General features: G+C 39.9%; 2 protein-coding genes and 1 long non-coding RNA gene across 3 annotated transcripts; 1 reads left to right on the top strand and 2 right to left on the bottom strand.

Annotated features, from left to right (window-relative positions):
• Positions 1-5,708: 5,708 nt before the first annotated feature.
• LOC121708745 (mitochondrial import inner membrane translocase subunit TIM44-like) lies at positions 5,709-14,968 on the bottom strand. Its single transcript, XM_042091598.1, has 13 exons — positions 14,873-14,968; positions 10,799-10,903; positions 10,496-10,672; positions 10,322-10,402; positions 10,024-10,173; positions 9,470-9,603; positions 9,305-9,390; positions 8,721-8,813; positions 8,498-8,622; positions 8,221-8,271; positions 8,021-8,110; positions 7,774-7,884; positions 5,709-7,334 (listed from the first exon to the last, which is right to left on the bottom strand). The coding sequence occupies exons 1-13, from the start codon at positions 14,900-14,902 to the stop codon at positions 7,215-7,217; spliced, it is 1,353 nt and encodes a 450-aa protein (XP_041947532.1). The 5' UTR covers positions 14,903-14,968; the 3' UTR covers positions 5,709-7,214.
• A 337-nt stretch (positions 14,969-15,305) lies between these two features.
• Positions 15,306-18,773, top strand: LOC121708751 (ras-related protein Rab-11B-like). The gene is made up of 5 exons (XM_042091610.1): positions 15,306-15,513; positions 16,552-16,747; positions 17,175-17,368; positions 17,749-17,829; positions 18,373-18,773. The coding sequence occupies exons 1-5, from the start codon at positions 15,474-15,476 to the stop codon at positions 18,516-18,518; spliced, it is 657 nt and encodes a 218-aa protein (XP_041947544.1). The 5' UTR covers positions 15,306-15,473; the 3' UTR covers positions 18,519-18,773.
• LOC121708757 lies at positions 18,585-19,604 on the bottom strand. Its single transcript, XR_006031757.1, has 2 exons — positions 19,562-19,604; positions 18,585-19,514 (listed from the first exon to the last, which is right to left on the bottom strand). It is a non-coding gene; the product is annotated as an uncharacterized LOC121708757 (long non-coding RNA).
• Between the last annotated feature and the right edge of the window lie 378 nt (positions 19,605-19,982).

The following is a 19,982-nucleotide window of genomic DNA, read 5'->3' as shown; positions in this document are numbered from 1 at the left end:
CTGTTTTTTAAGCTGCATGCTCTTACAATTGTCTATGGCATTATTGTAATACATTTTTTCGATTACTAATTCCATGAACACGACCTGCCTTTGCATTTTAAGAACACAAATACCATTTGATTTATGTGTGAATTAGTAACACATTTTACTGCTCAGTAATTCCCTATACCCAACCAATTCGATAAAAAATCTCAACAAACCCCAAAAGCTGGCGTCACATTGGAAGATAAGGTCACATGCGTACAGTATAGCCATCGCATATATGTGATCATCACTGAAGTGCAGTATGGGGTGCAAGTTTAAATGACACAGAGATAAGGGAGCAGACTGTCTCCAGATACCATCTCAGATGTCATTGCTCAGATTCCTCTGCGTAGTTGCCGCAGTGCTGCTGATGAATGTCATTGGGACACACGCACACGCCAACGTTTGACACAAACAGCACCTCTTGTTCTTGTAAATAATATGTCCAAATGACGAGTGATCTTTGAGAGTTTCCGTAGTGTGGCATGGTGGAAAGGATCATATTATTCATTATTGACCATAAGCATTAGAAATATAAACCAAAATAATGCATTGGCTAGCTTCCCCCGGACATCTCAGCCTGCGCTAGTCTTTATTGTCCTTCTACAATTTCATCTGTATTCAATCCTTGTCTGACAGTCGCTCATGGTTCCATTTTTCAAGTTATTTCTGCTTTGTCAACTGTTCATGGCCAATCATGTTGAGGGTCGGCTCAGCCACCCCTCACGGCTGCCCTTTCTCAGGCTTGGCACAGGAAGATGGAGCAGAGCCAGCCCCATAAACACGGGGTGGCCCAGGAAAAACACTTCCTCCTCCCTTTCACCAGTCAATGAAGTAATAATATGTTTCTCATGCCACCCATCACCACTCCAGGAACCAAGGCGTATTGTATTCAGGTGTGGCAGAGACGACATTGCTCCTCTTTTAAGTATAGCGCTTCCTCCTTCCTCCCCAGGCCCACTGAGCTGTGTCCTGGTAAACCACGTCGCCTGTGATCTTGCCGTGGCTTCGCTGCATTATATTATACTCCTTCACTCAGGCAGAAAACGGCTCCTGCCTGAGTCTCGCTAATGAGGAAGTGGTTGGCACATCAGCCAGTCCATTTGGGCTTAATGAAGAGGCCTAAACATGGGGAGCCGTTTTAATTGGATGCATGACTCATTTGTTGACATTATAAAACCTTCTGAATACATTACACTGTGTGTGTGTGTGTGTGTGTGTGTGTGTGTGTGTGTGTGTGTGTGTGTGTGTGTGTGTGTGTGTTGCCTCTGAGCAGGCATGTTCAGACACAGACTGAACACAGAGAGAGAGGGAGAGGGGGTAAGGGAGAGAGAGAGAGAGAGAGCGGAGGAGAAGGCTTTGATGTTGCCAAGCTTTGTTCAAACTCTGCATGTTTACAATAACAAAAGGGATTCCAGTGTCAGTATCCGATTTTTGACAGAATCAGAAATAGTCTAACATGTCTCTTTTTTTTAATAAAAAAACATTGTCTATTACATATAATCAGAGCTGTAAAACTTGTAACCTCCTACATCTCCTCTTACAAACCAGACAAAGGAACACATATAGAAAATGTATTGACACAAAAAACATAAAACAAAGAATGCATTTAGACTGCATCTTATGAATCAATTTCAATCATTATATCACCCTCTGCATGTGGTTGTTCCAAAATGAAAACTCAGGATTCACCTAAATTAAAAGATCTTTCCTGAAGGTTTAAATGGTGAAAGCTTTTGAAATTCACCTTTGGATGGACTCTGAGAAAATGTATTCGGCATATAGGGAAAATAACCTTAAATGTAAACAGGGCTGCCATGCAACAGTAATTTAGCTCTCCTTGATTTTGTATAATGCATTTTTGACAGTTCCCTTACTTACTCAATGTTTTTATCACTTCTCTGTAAGAAGATGTCATAACCTTGTTAAGCCATTTTGTTCCCACAACTGTCTTGCCTTGCCCATGTGACTAAGCAAAAGGAGTTTTTTGTGCTTTACAAAGTTGTTATACCCAAAATATCCACAAGAGGGCAAAATAATATACTATCTGCTTCCAACATGACCAACTTTAATAACCTGTGAATGAAATAACCCTGTGAATTACCAATTTAAAGCAGATAAAGTAGGAATAATGTGTTCATATGTTCATGTGTTAATATGGTTTGAGGATATCAATGCATCATCTCTGGTAGGCTTTCTACCAACACAATAACAAATGTTTCACAAGAAATGATCCATAGTTGGTTATGGTTATGGAATTTAGCAGACACTTTTGTCCAAAGCGACTTGTGAATATGCACATTAAAATAGTTAAAATGAACATTAAACAGTTTTAAAATAGTTAAGCCAGCATTAAGCAAATTAGTAATAATAATACATTATGAGTATTAATGTTTTATCTCTTCATATGTAGATATTTTGCATTGTAATATTATTTTATCATTGTTGTTTTATTTATGTATTATTTCTAAAGCACTTTTTAAATGTGCTATAGAAATTAATTGTCCATATCTATCTATATTTCAGAACAGTAGCTAAAGAGCTTTTTGTTGTTGTTGTCTGTATGAGCAGAGCAGTAGGCTATTATAAGTATAAGTATAGTATATAAGTATATACTCTTTTGATCCCGTGAGGGAAATTTGGTCTCTGCATTTATCCCAATCTGTGAATTAGTGAAACACACTCAGCACACAGTGAACACACAGTGAGGTGAAGCACACACTAATCCCGGCGCAGTGAGCTGCCTGCAACAACAGCGGCGCTCGGGGAGCAGTGAGGGGTTAGGTGCCTTGCTCAAGGGCACTTCAGCCGTGCCTACTGGTTGGGGTTCAAACCGGCAACCCTTAGGTTACATGTCCGAAGTGCTAACCAGTAGGCCACAGCTGCCCATCAAAGCAATATACTACAGAGATAAACACATCTGTATAGATTTGTGGTCTGGGACTGATCAAAATATCAGAAAAGTTTTTACAGCATCTTGACAAACTTTTCTATTAACATATAGTTTGTAAATAAACATTTAACATTTAAATGATGTAAGAAATAACTGTTAATTAGTGCCAAAATACATTTAGTTAACTATTAACACATATTAATACAATAGTTAATAGATTTGCTAAAACATTAACATACAGATTTTATGCAAACAACAAATATTTAATTGATGATGAAAAAACTATTAACTTGTGCCAAATAGATATGTTAGTAACAATTAACAAATATTAACAAAGGGTTAGGTAATTACTAGTAGTTTGCTATAATTTATTATGGCACCTTATTATGGAGTGTTACCGTAAATATTATTTACATTTGACCTGAAGAATAGTCACCGATTCAGTTAATAAGCAGGAAAGGGAATGTTCATAGAATAGTTTCAGCAGCTTTTCTGAAGATAAACAGCTGATGTTATTACACTTGTCACAGATAATTTATGCAAGTGAGTGTATCTGGTATTTGTATTCAGTTGGCAAGGTGTATGTAACACCAGGTAATCACTCTGACAACAGAATCAATATTCACTTTATGAAAAACTATATTATGTATATACATTTTTACTCAAATGCAGCCATTAAGTATATGTTTCACTTTGTTTTTACTTCTAATGGTAAATAACAACCTTGCACTGTGTAAAATGTAAAAACATAGGGACTACATTTACAATTCACTATGTATATGAGCAATAGTTCATACCATACCATACCAGCTGACTATTGGGTTTTGCTTGGTGTGATCTCAAACTCAGATATATTGTGAGGGTGTTTCCCACCTTGAGTTTTCATCTTGACAGCATAGGATGCCTGAGGACATAGGCAAGCAGAATATCCGATGCCTTACTTTCCCGCCAGCTGGTCATCAGATCAACCACTGTGTCACACAGTCAGCACAAATGGACAGCTCAGTCCAGGTCAAAAGAAAAACATGGTTCCCTTTAGGGATTAAAAGTCATGGGCTCTCCTTGAACTGTATTTTAGTGCCAAGGACCGTGGTATTCCCTATGATTTGCCCTCGCTGTGACCGTGCTTCTGTCTCTGGATGCCTGTCCATGACTACACCATGGCATAATCAACCTGCTCTCTCTCCAGCCCACCCTTATGGTCACTCCAGGAAGAGGCTGGCATTCTGCTGTAAGGATCCAACAGGATTCGGAAGCATTGCACAAGCAGGAAAAGCAGAAACACCAGCAGGACACCAACCAGGCAGAGGGCAGGTCTCTCCTCCAGCAGGCCCTCTCCTCCAAGCCCCAGGGTGGGCAGGGGGGGGGGGGGGGGACCAGGAGCCCCTGGGATGACCGCTCATTATCTGACAATAGTGCATTGCCCCTGGTCTCAACAAACACAAATCTTCTTTTGTTCTTCTTTTCGAGCTTCAACGCATTTCCTGTATGACTAAACTAATCAGTTGCAGTATTCAGGTGTGATTTTGGCCCATTATTTTAAACAGATAGTCTTTTAATATTGAAGATTCCAGGGGTCCCACTTGTAAATCCTGATCTTTAGGTAACTTCCAAAATTGTTCAATTGGATTAAAGTCAGGGCCTTGATTTCCTTTCTCTGAAACCAATTGAGAGTTTTCTTTGCTGAATGCTTTAGATCATTGTCCTGCTGGAAGGTCTAGCCACGTCTTATACTCATCGTCCTGGTGGATGGCAAGATTCTCCCAGGAAAAATCGCACTGTGAAGTCTGCCAGTACTATGAGATGAGATGAAAAACAGCCCCACACTGTTAGTATGGCATTTTTAGGGTGATGCACAGTGCCATTTATCCTCCAAATATGGTGTGTAGTATGACATCCAAAAATTTAACATTTTCTTTCGCCTGACCAGAATACATTCTCTCAGTATTTAATAGGCTTGTCCAAATAGCAAACTTTCAACGAGTTTCGACATGTTTTTCTTCAGTAATAGAGTCATGCGAGGTGAGCGTGCATAGAGGCCATGGCTGTGGAGTCCATTACCTATGATTTTCTCTGTAACAATTGAACCTGCTGCCTCCAAGTCTTTCTGGAGCTTTCTCCAAGTGGTCCTTGGCTCTTAGGCTACACTTCTGACTATCCTTCTGACTTCCTGGTCAGAAATCTTGTGAGGAGATCCTGTGCATGGCCGATTGATGATGCAGTGATGTTCCTTCCACTTGCAGATAATGGCTCCAATACTGCTTACTGGATGATTCTTAAGTTTTGAAATGCATCTGTAACCAGTTCCACTGATATGTTTTGCAACAATAATGTTGCAAAGGTCTTGGAAGAGCTCTTTGCTTTTACCCATTATGAAATGTTTCTTGTGTGACACCTTGGTAATGAAAAACCTTTTTATAGCTCATTAATATGTACTAATCCATTTTATATTAATTTGCACTGATATGAGGGATAATTACTCTCTAACTGCGTATAGATTCCAGCTCGTTCCTGGCCATTCCTTGCCTTTGTGCACTGCTTTTTCTTAGCGTGTTCCAATACTTTTTCCCTGTGCCATTCCACTTTTTTGCTCATAAGTCTACTTATGGACATTAATGTTTGGATTTTTTTATTTGTGTGGATTACCTAAGTTAATACTAATGTCTGGTGAAAATTTCATGCAAATAGCCTCACTGGAAGAATACTTACTGAAAAAAAATGTTGACGTGTTCAATACTTATTTTCCCCGCTGTATATCCTTATAATATTAAGATAGAGTCTGGTACATTTGTACATTTTGACATTGACAATTTTATTACAAAATTCAGCATTAAATATCTAGACAGTCATACATAGTACCTTCAATATACCAACCTAAATCTTTCTCTTTCTCTCCCTCATAAATAGTCTAGTGTCTATAATTCATTACATGTGGGAGATCCTCATTGAACTGAAAATGAATTGGTGTGGACCCTCAGAAAATCATATGATAACTCTTTTCAGGATAAAGAAAAAAATATAGGTCTTTAGACAGTCATCTTGAATAGTTAACTGGTCATATCCTGCATGGGAAGAAACCACTTCACTACTTAACAGTGGCTTAGAATAAACAGAGTTTTTCTGCCACAAAACTTTGCACAGACTTTAACAGAATAAAATCATGGTCCTTATGGCATGACCACTGTAGGAGCATCATGCCACATCAGTCATTAGACAACAGAAACCGTTGCATACCAAAATCAGCTACAGTGTAAGTGCAACACAAGGAGTCCTTGCTCTTTCAGAAACTCTGTAATGGCTGCTGATGAAAAAGGCAAAATAAAATAAAAAATGGAATACAATTTCTTGACACCATATCGAGGTCTGACGTTGAAAAAAAAGGCAAGTATGATATAGACTTTAACAGAGGCTTCCTCATAGGAAATATCCTATGAACTCATATCCTATGAAACATTATAGCTCAGATACTGCGATGGTTCCTATTTCACAGTCCAATGTAAACAGTTAAATAAGTCACAAAACAGCTTTGTTATGTTTCAACTATGTTTGCACACCTCCTTTGGTCCTCTTCATCACACTGATGAGGTGGGGCTTTGAGAGGTTGCTTTGTCAAAGTCCCCCTCCCAGAGCAATAACACATTTGCACAGGGCTTCACAAATCATAGTCAAAAATGACTATATATTTGGCACACCCAGTGCATTTCATTTCATATTTTAAATAATCTAACAGCAAAGTGGACGGTTTGATTTGTTTTAGCAACATACCCTTTTCTAGACTTTCAAAAACACGATGCATTGATGAAACCTCATCGAATACAACTTCAAACAAAATGTTGGGAAACACCATCAGCTGCTAAGTGGTGGGAAATCTGGGAGCTGTTCTTTTTTTAGCATTCTGGTTGCAACAACAAATAGAACAACTACATCAGGAGAAGGAAACACTACAGATACTGAGCCCTGAAGATCTTGAAGAGAAAAAGTCCAACGTGGCATTTGATCTCCTCTCAGCTGAATTGAATTTGAGAGCTACGATCATGGTAACAACAGCTGCTAAGGGCTGTAACTCAGGGGAGCTGTTATCTTTAAAAGATGTAATTCCATGTAGCACACCGTTTGGCTTTCTTGATATCAAACACCCTCCACTTGATGCCTGGACAACACAAACACACTCAATCCCTGCCTAGAATGAGCATACAGGTGTGTTATTAAATGGATGGGATAATGTGTATTCAGAGAGTGTGTTGTGTTTGTGTGTGTGTGTGATCTCTGGCCTGTCCTCCATTCCAAGCTTCGCTCCTCAGAGCACCTGCTCAGTGCTGGAGGCAGACATGTCCAGCAGTCTCCAGGCAGCCTGAGGGTTCAGCTCTTCCTGGTCGCGACACAGCGCCCAAACATACATCATCCTCAGGACCTTCTCCTGCACAGAACCACACAGAGAACACAAGGTGAGATCCTGCCTAATGCAGATCACAGAACCATACAGAGAACACACGGTGAGACCCTGCCTAACGCAGATTACAGAACCACACAGAGAATACACAGTGAGATCCTGCCTAATGCAGATTACAGAACTTTGAGGTCCAGTTACAAACTGGAATCTTTCTGCTATAGAGAATAAAATATTTCTGTTGAGGAAAAAGCAGTTATAAAACAGTATTCCCAAACCTGTACAAAACTGTTTAAGACCAAAATGTACCCCCCACCCACACCCACACACACACACACACCCACACACAATCAAGCAATACAAACAACTCAAATAATAACAAATAATATCCGTAGAAATAAGTAGACACAGTTAACAAGAAAGCTGTGGGCATTCAGTCCTTTGCTGCTGCGCTTTTTACTGAACTCACCGGGTCTCCCTCCACAACTTCCCCTTTAGAGCTGCGGATCACCATGACAACCTGTGCCTGGAAGGTGATGATAAGCACAGGACCCTGGTCCATGATTTTACCCATAGCCAGCTAAAGGGGGAGAGAGAGAGAGAGAGAGAAAGACAGAGAGTCACATGAAAGCAAGAAAACAAACGTTAGGTAAAACAAACCTCATGTAGCCCTATACGTATGTAAGCAGTCTTTCATGTGAGGCTTGTGTACTCACATCAATGTTGTCAATGTCCAGGATTTTAGATTGGAACTGCAATCCCATGGTAATAGCCTGCTTGATGGGATGTGCTAGCTGGCTATACGTCTTCAGTGGAAACAGAGGAGGACCAGTACAAAAACAGCAGTTATAGTCAAACTTGCCTTTACACAGACTGATAAAAAAAATTTGAAAGTATGTAAGCAGAATGAACTTACAGCTTCATAACACCAGTCTTTCAAAACCTCCAGCTCACCACGTATTATGGCCTGTGCATATGAAAAGGTGAAACAAAGTAAAGGAAGAATTAGAAATGCCATGAATGTTATGATGCCATCGGTTGATTATCTTGATATACAAAAGCTTATCAGGATCCTTGTCATTAACAATTATTACCATCCAGTCTGCATACCTAAAAGACGTCCAAATGCATACACTGTAAAGCCCTAATCTGAGATCTCTCTTGTAGTGTAAGGAAAATGTTGCCTAACTCACCTCCAGAATATTGGGGATGATGTCACGCTCACATTGACGGAGGAATTGGTCCTTATCAAAGCTGGGATCAGCCTTCAGGATCTCAGTCAGAACCTCAGACATCTCCGTCTTAGAGAAAAGGCCACCTACCCAAGCAAACAAACAACTGAGTTAAACACTGACACTACTAGATGGGCTTTTTATTCACATTAGAAAAGGTTCAGAGTCAGAATGTGTCAAGTACCAATCAAATCGGTGACTTTGTCCGTAACAACACGAGTTGCTCGGATTAAGGCGTTATCACTTTCATCATACTTCATCTTCATCTCAAAGAACCCTGTGAAGGTAGCAGCATGTCAGATAGGTATTTGGAAAATCACAAGCATTAAGACATCAACATTTTTCCATCATGAGAACAAAACGTACATTTTAAAAAATGCAAATCAGGCAAGACTTGCATTTCTCTCAATCTCAAAATGCAGGCATCATGGAGCAAACCGCTAAAAGCCAACAATTGTAGGGCCTATTGTTGTAAAAGCTGTTGTTGACATTTAGTGGGTTTCCCAACTACATGATAATCTAGGCAAGAAATGGGACAGTTAGGTGTGTTTTTAGGAGACACATTTGGTGATGTGCTGTGAAAGTAACTTTAATAGATTTTTACTGGCTTTGACAGAATTACAGGGTGAATAGCTTAACTGGCTAATACAAATGATAATGTGTTATTTTTATGTGTTGAAGAAGTCACATAAACTAGCCACTAGCCTATACCTAAAAAGGGTAAAAGTCACATATAGACTCAAAATGTACACAGAAATGGGCTCTTACTGTTAAAGACCATGTTGTTGTCTTTGAATTCCTTCCACTGCTGGAACCATTTAGAGTCCTTATGCAGGACAACACCCATTGCCTCTCTATAACATAAGATATTGAATTAAGACAACTGCCTCAAGTAAACAAGTTTATATCCATGTCAGAGCACAGGACACTTACTCATTAGCGTCAAACACCCTACTCTCATTTTCTGCCCCTTTGAATGAGAACTCACTCCTCTTCCGCAATCTTGAGGGGGGCCGGTAAGGACCGCTGTAAGGATCATCGATCTCCTTCCTCACCGTTTCCATACCCTAAAAGTCAGTGAAAACTGAATTAATCACAAATACTAAGGGCCACTTTCATGGATTACATATAGCCCAAGACTAAAAGAAATGGAAAACTCCATTGAAATAGCTTTAAATCTCAAAATTAGGCTAGGACTATGCTTAAAGGAGAGATCCGGCAGATTTTTACATGGATCTTGATGACTAGACTAGGTCTGGGGGCATCATCTAAACGTGCTTTTTTTGCATCTTAACAGACTCAAAATATCGTTAAAAGTTCTTTACTATATGAACAGAGTTCTTACGCGACAAAATAATGCATTTTCTACTAATTAGCTGTGAAGAAACCGTCTAAATCCAAGTAGTGTCTACTTATGGATGCAAACCAAGGTTTGAGAAGAAGCAATGTTCAAGACTTTAGCTCTCATGTGGTGAAACAAGTAAGACCTGGGAGATAGCTCTGAAGGCACTGGTCTTCCCCAGCATCTCTCCACTCTTAGACACAGACTCAGCAGAGTGCTTCACAGACTTGGCTGCCTCTTCCACACCCTCCTTTATCTTCTTGCCCAGGTCGGTGCGGCTGACCTCCTCCAAGCTCTGGGAACCAGCACAGAATGCACTCAACTTTAGGTCAGTTAGTTGTCATCACAGAAAATCATAAATAAGGGTTCAATTCTGCCATGCGTCATCATCAAGCACACAATCAACTTACACTTGAGCAGATGAATATAGGTAAACTACTTACCCCTTTTACAGTTTCAGAGAATGACCCCAGTGTCTTTTTCAGCACTTCAGATGTTTTCACAGTTTCAGACTCAATAGATTTCTGACAATAAGAGACATACCTTCATGAGACACTATGGGAGACACACTGTATTGCAGTCTCATGTCTGGATATATGCAGAGATGCTTCACTTACATATTTCTTTCGAGCCTGTTGTAGAGCATCCGACTCCTCCAACTTTTTGGCCTCTTCACGGAATTTCTTTATATTCTCCTTCATCTCGTTGTTCTTGCTAAGTTCTTGCTTCAGGGAGTCCACAAACTCCCCTAAGAAACCTTTTCGCGGATTCCCACGACTGGATGCAGAACGCAGCTAAAATGGTCCAGCCACAAAACAGAACACAACACAACACAATTAGGATATCAAATATGGTCTGGGACTTGGATGATGAGGAAAAAAACATATCATGAGTTAAAACCCAAACATCATGTGTTCTACCTGTAAGGCAACAGCACTGGCTCTATATATCCTTTGGCCATCTGCTTTATGGAATGCTGAAATGTATGAGCTGGGGGGCAGGATCAGACCGTTTCTGAGAAACATCTGTGGTAGGAAACAAAACCAAACATGCCATTAAGTTTACATACACAATGATACCGATTTAAAAAGGCCAACATGCTTATTACTCTTATTCTTCTTTGACATGGCCATTGGCAAACAGTGTTGGACAAGTTACTTTAAAATCGTAATGTATTATGTATTACTTATTACTGTAATTTTAAAGTAATTTGTTACATTATAATATTACTGTCTCTGAATTGTAAGGCATTACACTACTATTGCATTACTTTTAAGTTACTTTCACCAAAATATCTAGAAATATGGATTTGGCATTCTAAATGCAGTTTATTATGCTCAATGCAGCTCATTGCTCTTCCAATGGAGGGAGATGTGGTATAGCATAATGACTGAGCTAGGCTTAAGGCTAACAGTAGAATGCAATAGGAGCAGTGCTCATGATGCAATACAAGGAACAATCATAGTCAGAATTTTGTTAAAAACCGACAAAAGGTCAAAGTCTGGTAAATTGTGATAGAAATACTGTAACTTTAAGGCCTAGGCCTCCTCATTAAAATCAACAGAGCCTAAATCAAAGCTTACATAAAGAAATGTCAAGATGGTGGCCTGCTGGCCATTTCGGTGCCCTAAGTGAGTGGCTTTGAGTGAGTGACATTTAAACTATAACTCAAACACCTAAAGTCAAATAAAAAGGCTTATCATTTAAGACCATTACTGTGTGTTTTTAAACATTAATTTCTGAAGAAATGCTGTTTTACTTATAAATGGTGCATTGTCACTTTAAGAACATTGATCTTTACGTTCTCATAATGCCCTTTTGCAAGCTCTTGTTTATTTGATAGCACAATATTAACAATAATATGCACAATGTTAAGTTGTTATAAGCAGCCTAGATTGCGTTGGAAATGGAAGTGTGCAATGACATGTTGCTTCACATTTCTTTTTGCAATTAAAAGTGAATTATGAGCCTGGTAGCCACCTAGCTATCTGAATGGAATGCGTTTCAGTCGACGCATATTATGTGCTTCATGAAATGCTTGGAAAACGAATTATTGAAGACCCACCAATTCCATTCTAGTACTACGTGGTGGAGATTGAGAGAACCCAAAAAGTATCAAACTTGCATGTAACATGGTGTTAGTGCATTTTGACATTGTAAACGTTATTGAGTGAAACGCCGTTTGCAGTAAAGCTACTTTTCATTGGCTATTTGGGTGACCCCTCTGCCCTACGCAAAGTGCATGATGCGCGTGGTGAGAGCGGTGGCACTGCCAGGCTACATACAACTTTTTTCTGCATTTCTATCCCTTTATTCTCTTTAATTCAAGTTCTCTTTAAAAAGCTGACATGCACTACTAAGAGCATAGTTTGTGTTTTAACAAGAATCAAAAAGATTAGCATGGCTCCACTTTAGATGTTTCATTAAATTACTTGTGCTATTTCGCGAGGCATAGAGAGATCTTTCGGTTTTGCACACAAAGTGCACTTACTTAACTATTATGTTCTTCATATCCTTGTCTCTGACAAGCTGAAAATAATGAGCGTAGGCTTATGTCTATCCAGCAAATAGAATCCGACTTCTGCTGCAGCCATCTTCAACTAGTATCAGGAGATAAAGTTCTGCTATTATGCGCGATTTTTTCTTCTCTGTTGTTCTCGCGGTGGTGTTTGCGAATATGTATCAAAACAAAACACCACTTAATTTCGGGTTAAAATGCATTGTAACGCGTGTTACTGAAGTTTGTACCGAGTAAAATATTACACAATTTCTTTTTTAGTAATGCCTTACATTACCGCGTTACTGCAAACAGCAATATATTACAGTAATTACATTACTTTTGTAACGCATTACTCCCAACACTGTTGGCAAACAATAACAGGTGCATTACCGCCACCCTCTGAAATGTTGTGGGTCTGAATGATTTATTTCCCTATTTTCCTATAATCTCTTTATCAATCCAGTTATCCTAAGAAAGCTTAAAACAAACGTCTAAAACATATGTCTCCATAATTCCTTTGCAAAATATAATTGATCTTTAAAGGTATGTCTTCAGCTTCAAGACGATGAATTAGTTGCTGCCTCCCTGGTGGTGTCTGGTACATGATTAAATTGCATGTTCTCTAGATTCCTGAGTTTTACATACACTACTCTTACTATCAACATGTTTTCAATATTAAATCCTGCTCCTGTGTTCTTCTGCTTGTACTTCTACACCATCCCACTCTCTTTTGAATGTTATAACTATATAACTATATATACTATGTTATAACTATATAACTATATAAACTATGTTAGGCTATAACTATACAGTCCTTGCCACTTCTCCTTTACCTTCCATAATAATGGTCCTAATTTCATCTTTACTATAGTTGATAACTTGATATTCATACTAGTATAAGTCTGCTCTGATGCTGTTTTAGCATATCGATCCCTATCCTCCTATGCGAGGTCAGCTGGAGGCCACAAAAGAGCAGCACTGATTGCAGATGACTCCACATTATTTGCTAATTGGACAACATCTAAAACAATGTCTTGTCTATACTCTGACCGAATGTGAATGCTTATCAGAGCTGAGGATGAATCTGAAGCAATAACTCAAAATATATTTTTTGGCCTGTTGTCCCTAATCCAGGAAAGTGCCATTAGAATGGCAACTAATTCTGCTGCAAGCACAGCTAAATTGTAATTTATTTGTTTTAGTGTAGTTATCTTTAACTTTGGGGTAACAAAAACAGCTCTCACTCTCTTATCAAATATTTTTTATGCATCTGTATACACAAGGATCCTGTCCCTATATTTTTCCTATCATGCCACTGAATGGTCAATTGAAAGATCATCAGCAGTCCATAGAGGAACGGTTGGATAAACTACTGTAGGGAATAAATTCAATGTATCTATTTCCATCTCATTTATTTTTGTTTAATAGTCCAACCAAAACTTCTGATTTGTCATTTCCCTCTCTGTTGACAGTGTATCAATGTTGTCTAACTGATCTTTTTTATGAGCTTTTAAGGTTTGTCCAGTAGCCTATACTAGAGCCAACTGATCTCTTCTAAGATACAAAGGCATCTCCCCCAACTCAACTTGGCTAGCTGCCACTGGGATAGTCTTCATATTTGCTAATTGTGTACCACATCTACTGCACGATTCACATTCATCCCCTCTTCACATGGCTCCATTGACTGCAAATGATGCTATACCAACAGATCTTTCAGCATTCCTAAACACATCATTTATCTTAATTGAAAATAACAGTGTCTGATTATACTCCTTTGAGGACTGTCATTGTCTACTTTATACTCATCACTTAAAACTTCATTCATGTCAACTATAATGTTTTTACCCTTTGAAAATTACTCCCATCTGATACACTTAATAAGGAGTCGTCCTCCACAATCATGACATACACATTCTCAATGTCAAAGTAGCTAACAGTTTCTTTAAATCTGGGCCATTCTTATGGCATTTTCTAGGAGGACCTTTTCTTAAACCACTCTGATAATTCTGTAGCAAACTTTTAGTCTCTAACCAGAATTTATACAAGTCTGTCATATACCAATCTTTCTATGGCCTTTTCCACCCGAGAAGAAAATGCAATGGGCCTGTAAGACTACATCGAATTGTCTACATCGAATTCGCCTGAGGTTTGATGCACCTATGTTGGCCTAGTCACCTTATCGCCGGAGCGCATGCAGCAAACACTTCAGTACAGTACTGGACCTCGAATCCACTAACAGGCTCATGTGAAAATATGAACCACATATTATGAGCGGTGGGCGGCAACATAGCTGACATGTGGAACTGAATCAATGAATGGGTAATCCTTGTGCCCGCAATGCGTAATGGTTAGTGTCAACCGGTAAAACACGAGTTTGTCAACAACTGAATCCGTGGCCAAGGCTGTAGTACACATAAAGGGAACAGACGGTCATATTAACGCTGTAATCTCAACATTATTGTTGGTTATTCAAGCAAATACATGTAGCACTCACCCCATAACACCGACACAAGGACGCCGCCATCTTGGAAAGCCTCACGTACCATTTCGTCAGCTGACCTGCTGACGTCAACTTCAACTTCCATGTCAGTGCGCAGCCTCCCAATCAGTTCTAGTTGAAGCAAAATATGTTTTAAAAATATTTGAAGGAATATTGTGGTGGTAGGCAAAAATAGACCATGTGTCCCATTTTGGGTCAGTGATATAGGCTACTTGGCATTGCACAGTATTTTCAATTATCAAAAGGCCTGCACGTGATGTTGTAAATTAAGGTTATATAGTAGTGGTATTAACATCCGCCCGTGGGAAAGTGGCCTTCGTCATTTTAACGGCATCTTTCTAAATTGACACAGAAAAAACAATACGAGAACAGCGCCATCCCGTGTAAGGAATGGAAATATATTGAAGGGCTCCGCCCCTTCTGCAGAGTTAAGGATCTCTTTTCCTGCGGTTTGCAACATATAACCGGCTGCATTGGCGCATTGTCTTTCTAGTCAAGTTTTTACCCTTTTTATTTTGAATAAACATTTCAACTTTAAAAATAACCAATCCGGGTGAGTCCGCACGGATTACGTGTCGGCGCGTTTCTTTCCACAATGGGCAACAGAGATGATGAGTATGATTTCTTGTTCAAAGGTAGGCTGTGATCACTGCGTCCCCCTTGTTGTACACCGTTACATTCGGCTACTCGTTTGTTTGTATTTGTAGTCTACATATCAAACCATGGAAATACGTTCATAGAATACAATGCAAACAGGATGTTGAGTAACGTGTCGGAATGGTGAGATCATGGCCACAAAAGCTGTCATTGCAAAGCAACGCCCGCAGCTGCATCAGCAGGGTTGATATCTGTGATGAATTCATAGCCTAAACATCTGGGATTAGTTTTCAGATCGTTTAGTATGTCTTATATCTTAGCCTACTTAAATGTCTTTGAATTAAATGTCTTTGAATTTAGCCTATGTGTATAGCTCTCTTGAGGCTCACGGTAATTCCAGTAACCTATTCAACAGTATTTTGTTGTTGTGGAATTAGTTGTTTTACTCAACCTAATTATTATCTATACATAGATTAAGCACTCTCACATCAGTACAAATGACAGCTAGTCGAAGTGGGTGAATCAGAACGTGAATGGCATACCAAACTTGGCATACGAAATTTGCTATGGGTGGCGGTTTGATGTCAATGGGTGTCTGCAAGAAAAACGTTTATCTGATGGGTTAGGCCGAAACAGCCTTTGCCCTCACAAAACATTGTAGTGTTGCTTTCATCGATATGTTGCTCACGTGAGTAGGTCTCATTTAAACAGGAAAGAGGCGATCCAAAAGTGCTGTGTACAGATAGGCAGGACATTTGATGAGCTCGCCTGTTATCAGCTTCCTGCAGTGATGCCATGGGGACAAAGTTCGGCAGCATTTCCTCTGCTGAGGAATAATAGGCACTGTCCATGTCAGCTGACTCACGCAATAAACAGCTTCAGCCTTTGTAGACTATAATTTATGTTGTTTAACGTAAAATGAATACAGGGATAACGGTCAATAATAGGCCTACGACTGTAGCCTATTCAATCGTAGAAAATAAGTGGGCTAACATCAACACAAATGGTTATTTAAAGATGCAATCTACACCTGTAGGTCAGTTATTTTGGATTGTGTGCTGCATGTCTTCTTACAGTGGTATTGATCGGAGATTCTGGTGTTGGAAAGAGTAACTTGCTCTCGCGCTTTACGCGGAACGAATTCAACCTCGAGAGCAAGAGCACAATAGGCGTGGAGTTTGCCACGCGCAGCATCCAGGTCGATGGGAAGACGATAAAGGCGCAGATATGGGACACGGCCGGGCAGGAGCGTTACCGAGCCATTACTTCAGCGTGAGTGTGTATGTCAGGGTAATTAAAATACAATGTTGGCATCAGCATATGGCCTAAATCTGTTTGGGTTAACAGCCTACCTTAATTCTGCTTTCATCGGCATGTAGGCATTGTGTTTGGGAGGCGCAGGCAAATTTGTAGAAACTTTGCATATACTCCTGGATCCCAAACATTAAGCCAACATCTCAGAAATAGAAGCTTCAAAAGTCACTCTTGATCATTGCAGTAGCCCATCCATTCCATGCACCAGTTTTTCTTGGCCCTCCCTAGTACACTGACTCTAAATGGAGCAGGGCAACATGTCAGTGAAAAAGACCCTGCCTGTCTTATACATCCTCTGGGATGATACATTTGTACATGTATACTTCTCTGTGCAGTCAAGTAAGACAAACCTTTCCTGTCTTTCACCATTTTCCTTTTCCATCAGTTACTACAGGGGAGCAGTTGGGGCCCTTCTAGTTTATGACATCGCCAAACACTTGACCTATGAGAATGTGGAACGGTGGTTGAAGGAATTGAGAGACCACGCAGACAACAATATCGTCATCATGCTCGTCGGTAACAAGAGTGACCTGCGGCACCTCAGGGCTGTTCCCACTGACGAGGCCCGCGCCTTCGCAGGTACGCCGAGGAGACAGAACAAACACTACAGACACGAGTGCAATTAATAAGCTCAACAAATATGCAGCCATAGTGAGAGCACTGACACAGTCGGAGACAACAGACTGTTGTTGTTCCACTTGTAATGCAAATGGCCCACAGGGCCTGCTGTCTGACATGATCACTGATGTTTTAAGACATTTGGCCATCAGAGTTCCCAAAAGGTTCCTCCAAAGTCTACGAAAAGCAAGACTTCTGTACTGTTTTCATCATGCTTTAGTTGCTGGAGCAGAGTCAGATAGATATTAGGACCTTTAAGGGATGAGTGAATAAGGATGCTAGTAATCTGTAATGCTTGTTTATAAAAGTTGAAGTTAACCAATCACTGTCCCTATTTTCAGAGAAAAACAATCTTTCATTCATTGAGACCTCGGCGCTGGATTCAACAAACGTGGAGGAAGCTTTCAAAAACATCCTGACAGGTTGGGATTGCAGATATTTTCATCACCTGTGGCCTAATAGGCTTATACCATCAGGCAAACTAGTGCCCCCTGCTGTATGGAGAGCAGGTGTGCTGTCCAAACTCGTGCACCTCACGTTCCAAACACTATGGATACAAAGAGGCACATAGGAGATATTTTTACAGTATTATCTGCACTGAGATACGTTTATTGCACAAATAATAATAGGGCAATTCCACGCAAAACTGTCACGTCCATAACGGCAACTAAATACCACGGCATTGTGTTGGCGTTATGGATGTGACAGTTCTGCGTGGAATTGCCCAATAATAAAAGTCTGTTTTTTATTATCATGAGTAGGTCTAATCTGACTTTTCCCCCATACTGTTAACGGCAGCATATTGGTAAAGCAGGGATTAATAACTTGTCTGCAATAAAACGGAATTGTAGCATGCAGATGTGGCAGTATTTCAGATCACATTAAGCGCTGCATGAAACCTTTGTATTAATCTTCCCAAATGAGTAAAATATGGAGCTTATGATGAAAACGTCTTGTCTCTGCAGAGATCTACAGAATTGTATCACAGAAGCAGATTGCAGACCGATCAGCCCATGACGAGTCACCGGGGAACAACGTGGTGGACATTAGCGTCCCACCCACCACAGATGGACAGAGGGGGACCAAACTGCAGTGCTGCCAGAACCTGTGATGACCATCAGCTCTCGCACCCATCTCTCTCTCTCTCTAGCCCTCTTTTTTTTCTCTCTCTCTCTAGCTCTCTCTCTCTCTAGCCCCCCCTCTCTCTCTGTCTGTCTGTTTCTATCTTCCTTTCTCTGTCTTTCTGAGTGTTGTGTCGCTGATGTGACTTCTTCCCCTACCTATTTTTGTGTACTATAAATATTTTCTTTTGATAGCTTGTTAAATTACACATACTACTGCCATAATAAAATTTTACAGAATCTTGTTCAGATGCAGTGTTATTGCAAATGGGTTCCATATTCCTGTGTAATTACAGGATGACCTCAGAGCCTACAGTGAAGACTTGAGAAGTGTTTGACAACTTGGATGACTTCCATTATAGATGGTATCACAGTTCAGTTGTGGCTAAAATTGTTGGTACCCTTCCATTAAAAAAAAATCTCTCTAAAATAATTTGAAACCGACAAAAGTAATCAGCATCCATCCTTGTTTATACTAAGTCTGAAGTTAATGCAAATCGGACTTCACTTCTGATATTTTAAATAATAAAACAAATGAAAATGATGGACAAAAAGAACGATACCCTTTCCCCGATAGCTTTAGTGGCTTTCTGTAGCTCTGCATAAAACTTCTGCCAACAGGTAGTTTTGCACACTTAAGCAAACTGCTCCAACTGTCTCAGTCAAAGAGTGCTTTCCACAGAGTGCATGTGTCAGCTCTATCCAGACATGTTCAATGGAATACAGGTCAGGACTCAGAAAGTCACTGTTTGTCCACTGTTCGTTCCTTAGCCATTCATGGGTGCTTTTAGCAGTTTGTTTTGGGTCATTATCCTGTAGGAGGAAAATATGCATTTGAGCCAGTTCCAGTCTGGCTTTTTAATGTTTTTCTTTCAACAGTCCGTCACTGTACACTGATGTACCTGCACAAGGAGCACCTATAGTGTGATCAGACACTGATTCACCTGCACAAGGAGCCCCTATAGTGTGATCAGACACTGATGTACCTGCACAAGGAGCACCTACAGTATAGTGTGATCAGACACTGATGTACCTGCACTTTGGAGTCCAACTTGGAAGCAGTCTCTTCCAAATTGCACTGTTTCTGTTCAGTCTGGGTACAATTTTCCTGTTGCAGCCTTATCCAGCGAGGATGGCTGAAGTCCCATATGCCCCTTAAACTTGTTAATAATATATGCAATTGCTGTCCATCATGCTGCTTGGAGATGTTCTAAAAGCCTTTACCTTTAACATGCTTGTCTATAATCTTATTTCTGATCTCCTCGGGCAGCTCTTTCCTTTGATTTGTCTGGTCTATGTTCATTTTGGTGTATACTTTTAAGGAAGAAATTAAGCATTCTTTCAATAAGCTGTAAGAATACCCACAAATTCAGTCGGGATATTTAGCAGTTGCAATAATACATTAAAAACAAGGATGTAAATGAACTAAGTCTATAACTACACTGTAGCACTTC

This window comes from Alosa sapidissima, chromosome 1 (genome assembly GCF_018492685.1).
Source record: "Alosa sapidissima isolate fAloSap1 chromosome 1, fAloSap1.pri, whole genome shotgun sequence".
In the NCBI taxonomy this organism is placed as follows: Eukaryota; Metazoa; Chordata; class Actinopteri; order Clupeiformes; family Clupeidae; genus Alosa; species Alosa sapidissima.
Note: the sequence above shows the minus strand (reverse complement) of the source record. Positions and strands in the feature narration are given on the sequence as shown.

Excerpts from the sequence above, each read along its gene's own strand:
- LOC121708745 (XM_042091598.1), bottom strand. The coding sequence starts at position 14,902 with ATGGCGGCGTCCTTGTGTCGGTGTTATGGG. Across the intron at positions 8,814-9,304 it reads CAACAACATGGTCTTTAACA|GGTTCTTTGAGATGAAGATG; the intron begins GTAAGAGCCCAT and ends CTACCTTCACAG. Across the intron at positions 8,272-8,497 it reads TCATCCCCAATATTCTGGAG|GCCATAATACGTGGTGAGCT; the intron begins GTGAGTTAGGCA and ends TCATATGCACAG.
- LOC121708751 (XM_042091610.1), top strand. The coding sequence starts at position 15,474 with ATGGGCAACAGAGATGATGAGTATGATTTCTTGTTCAAAG. Across the intron at positions 15,514-16,551 it reads GTATGATTTCTTGTTCAAAG|TGGTATTGATCGGAGATTCT; the intron begins GTAGGCTGTGAT and ends GTCTTCTTACAG. Across the intron at positions 17,369-17,748 it reads CGAGGCCCGCGCCTTCGCAG|AGAAAAACAATCTTTCATTC; the intron begins GTACGCCGAGGA and ends CCCTATTTTCAG.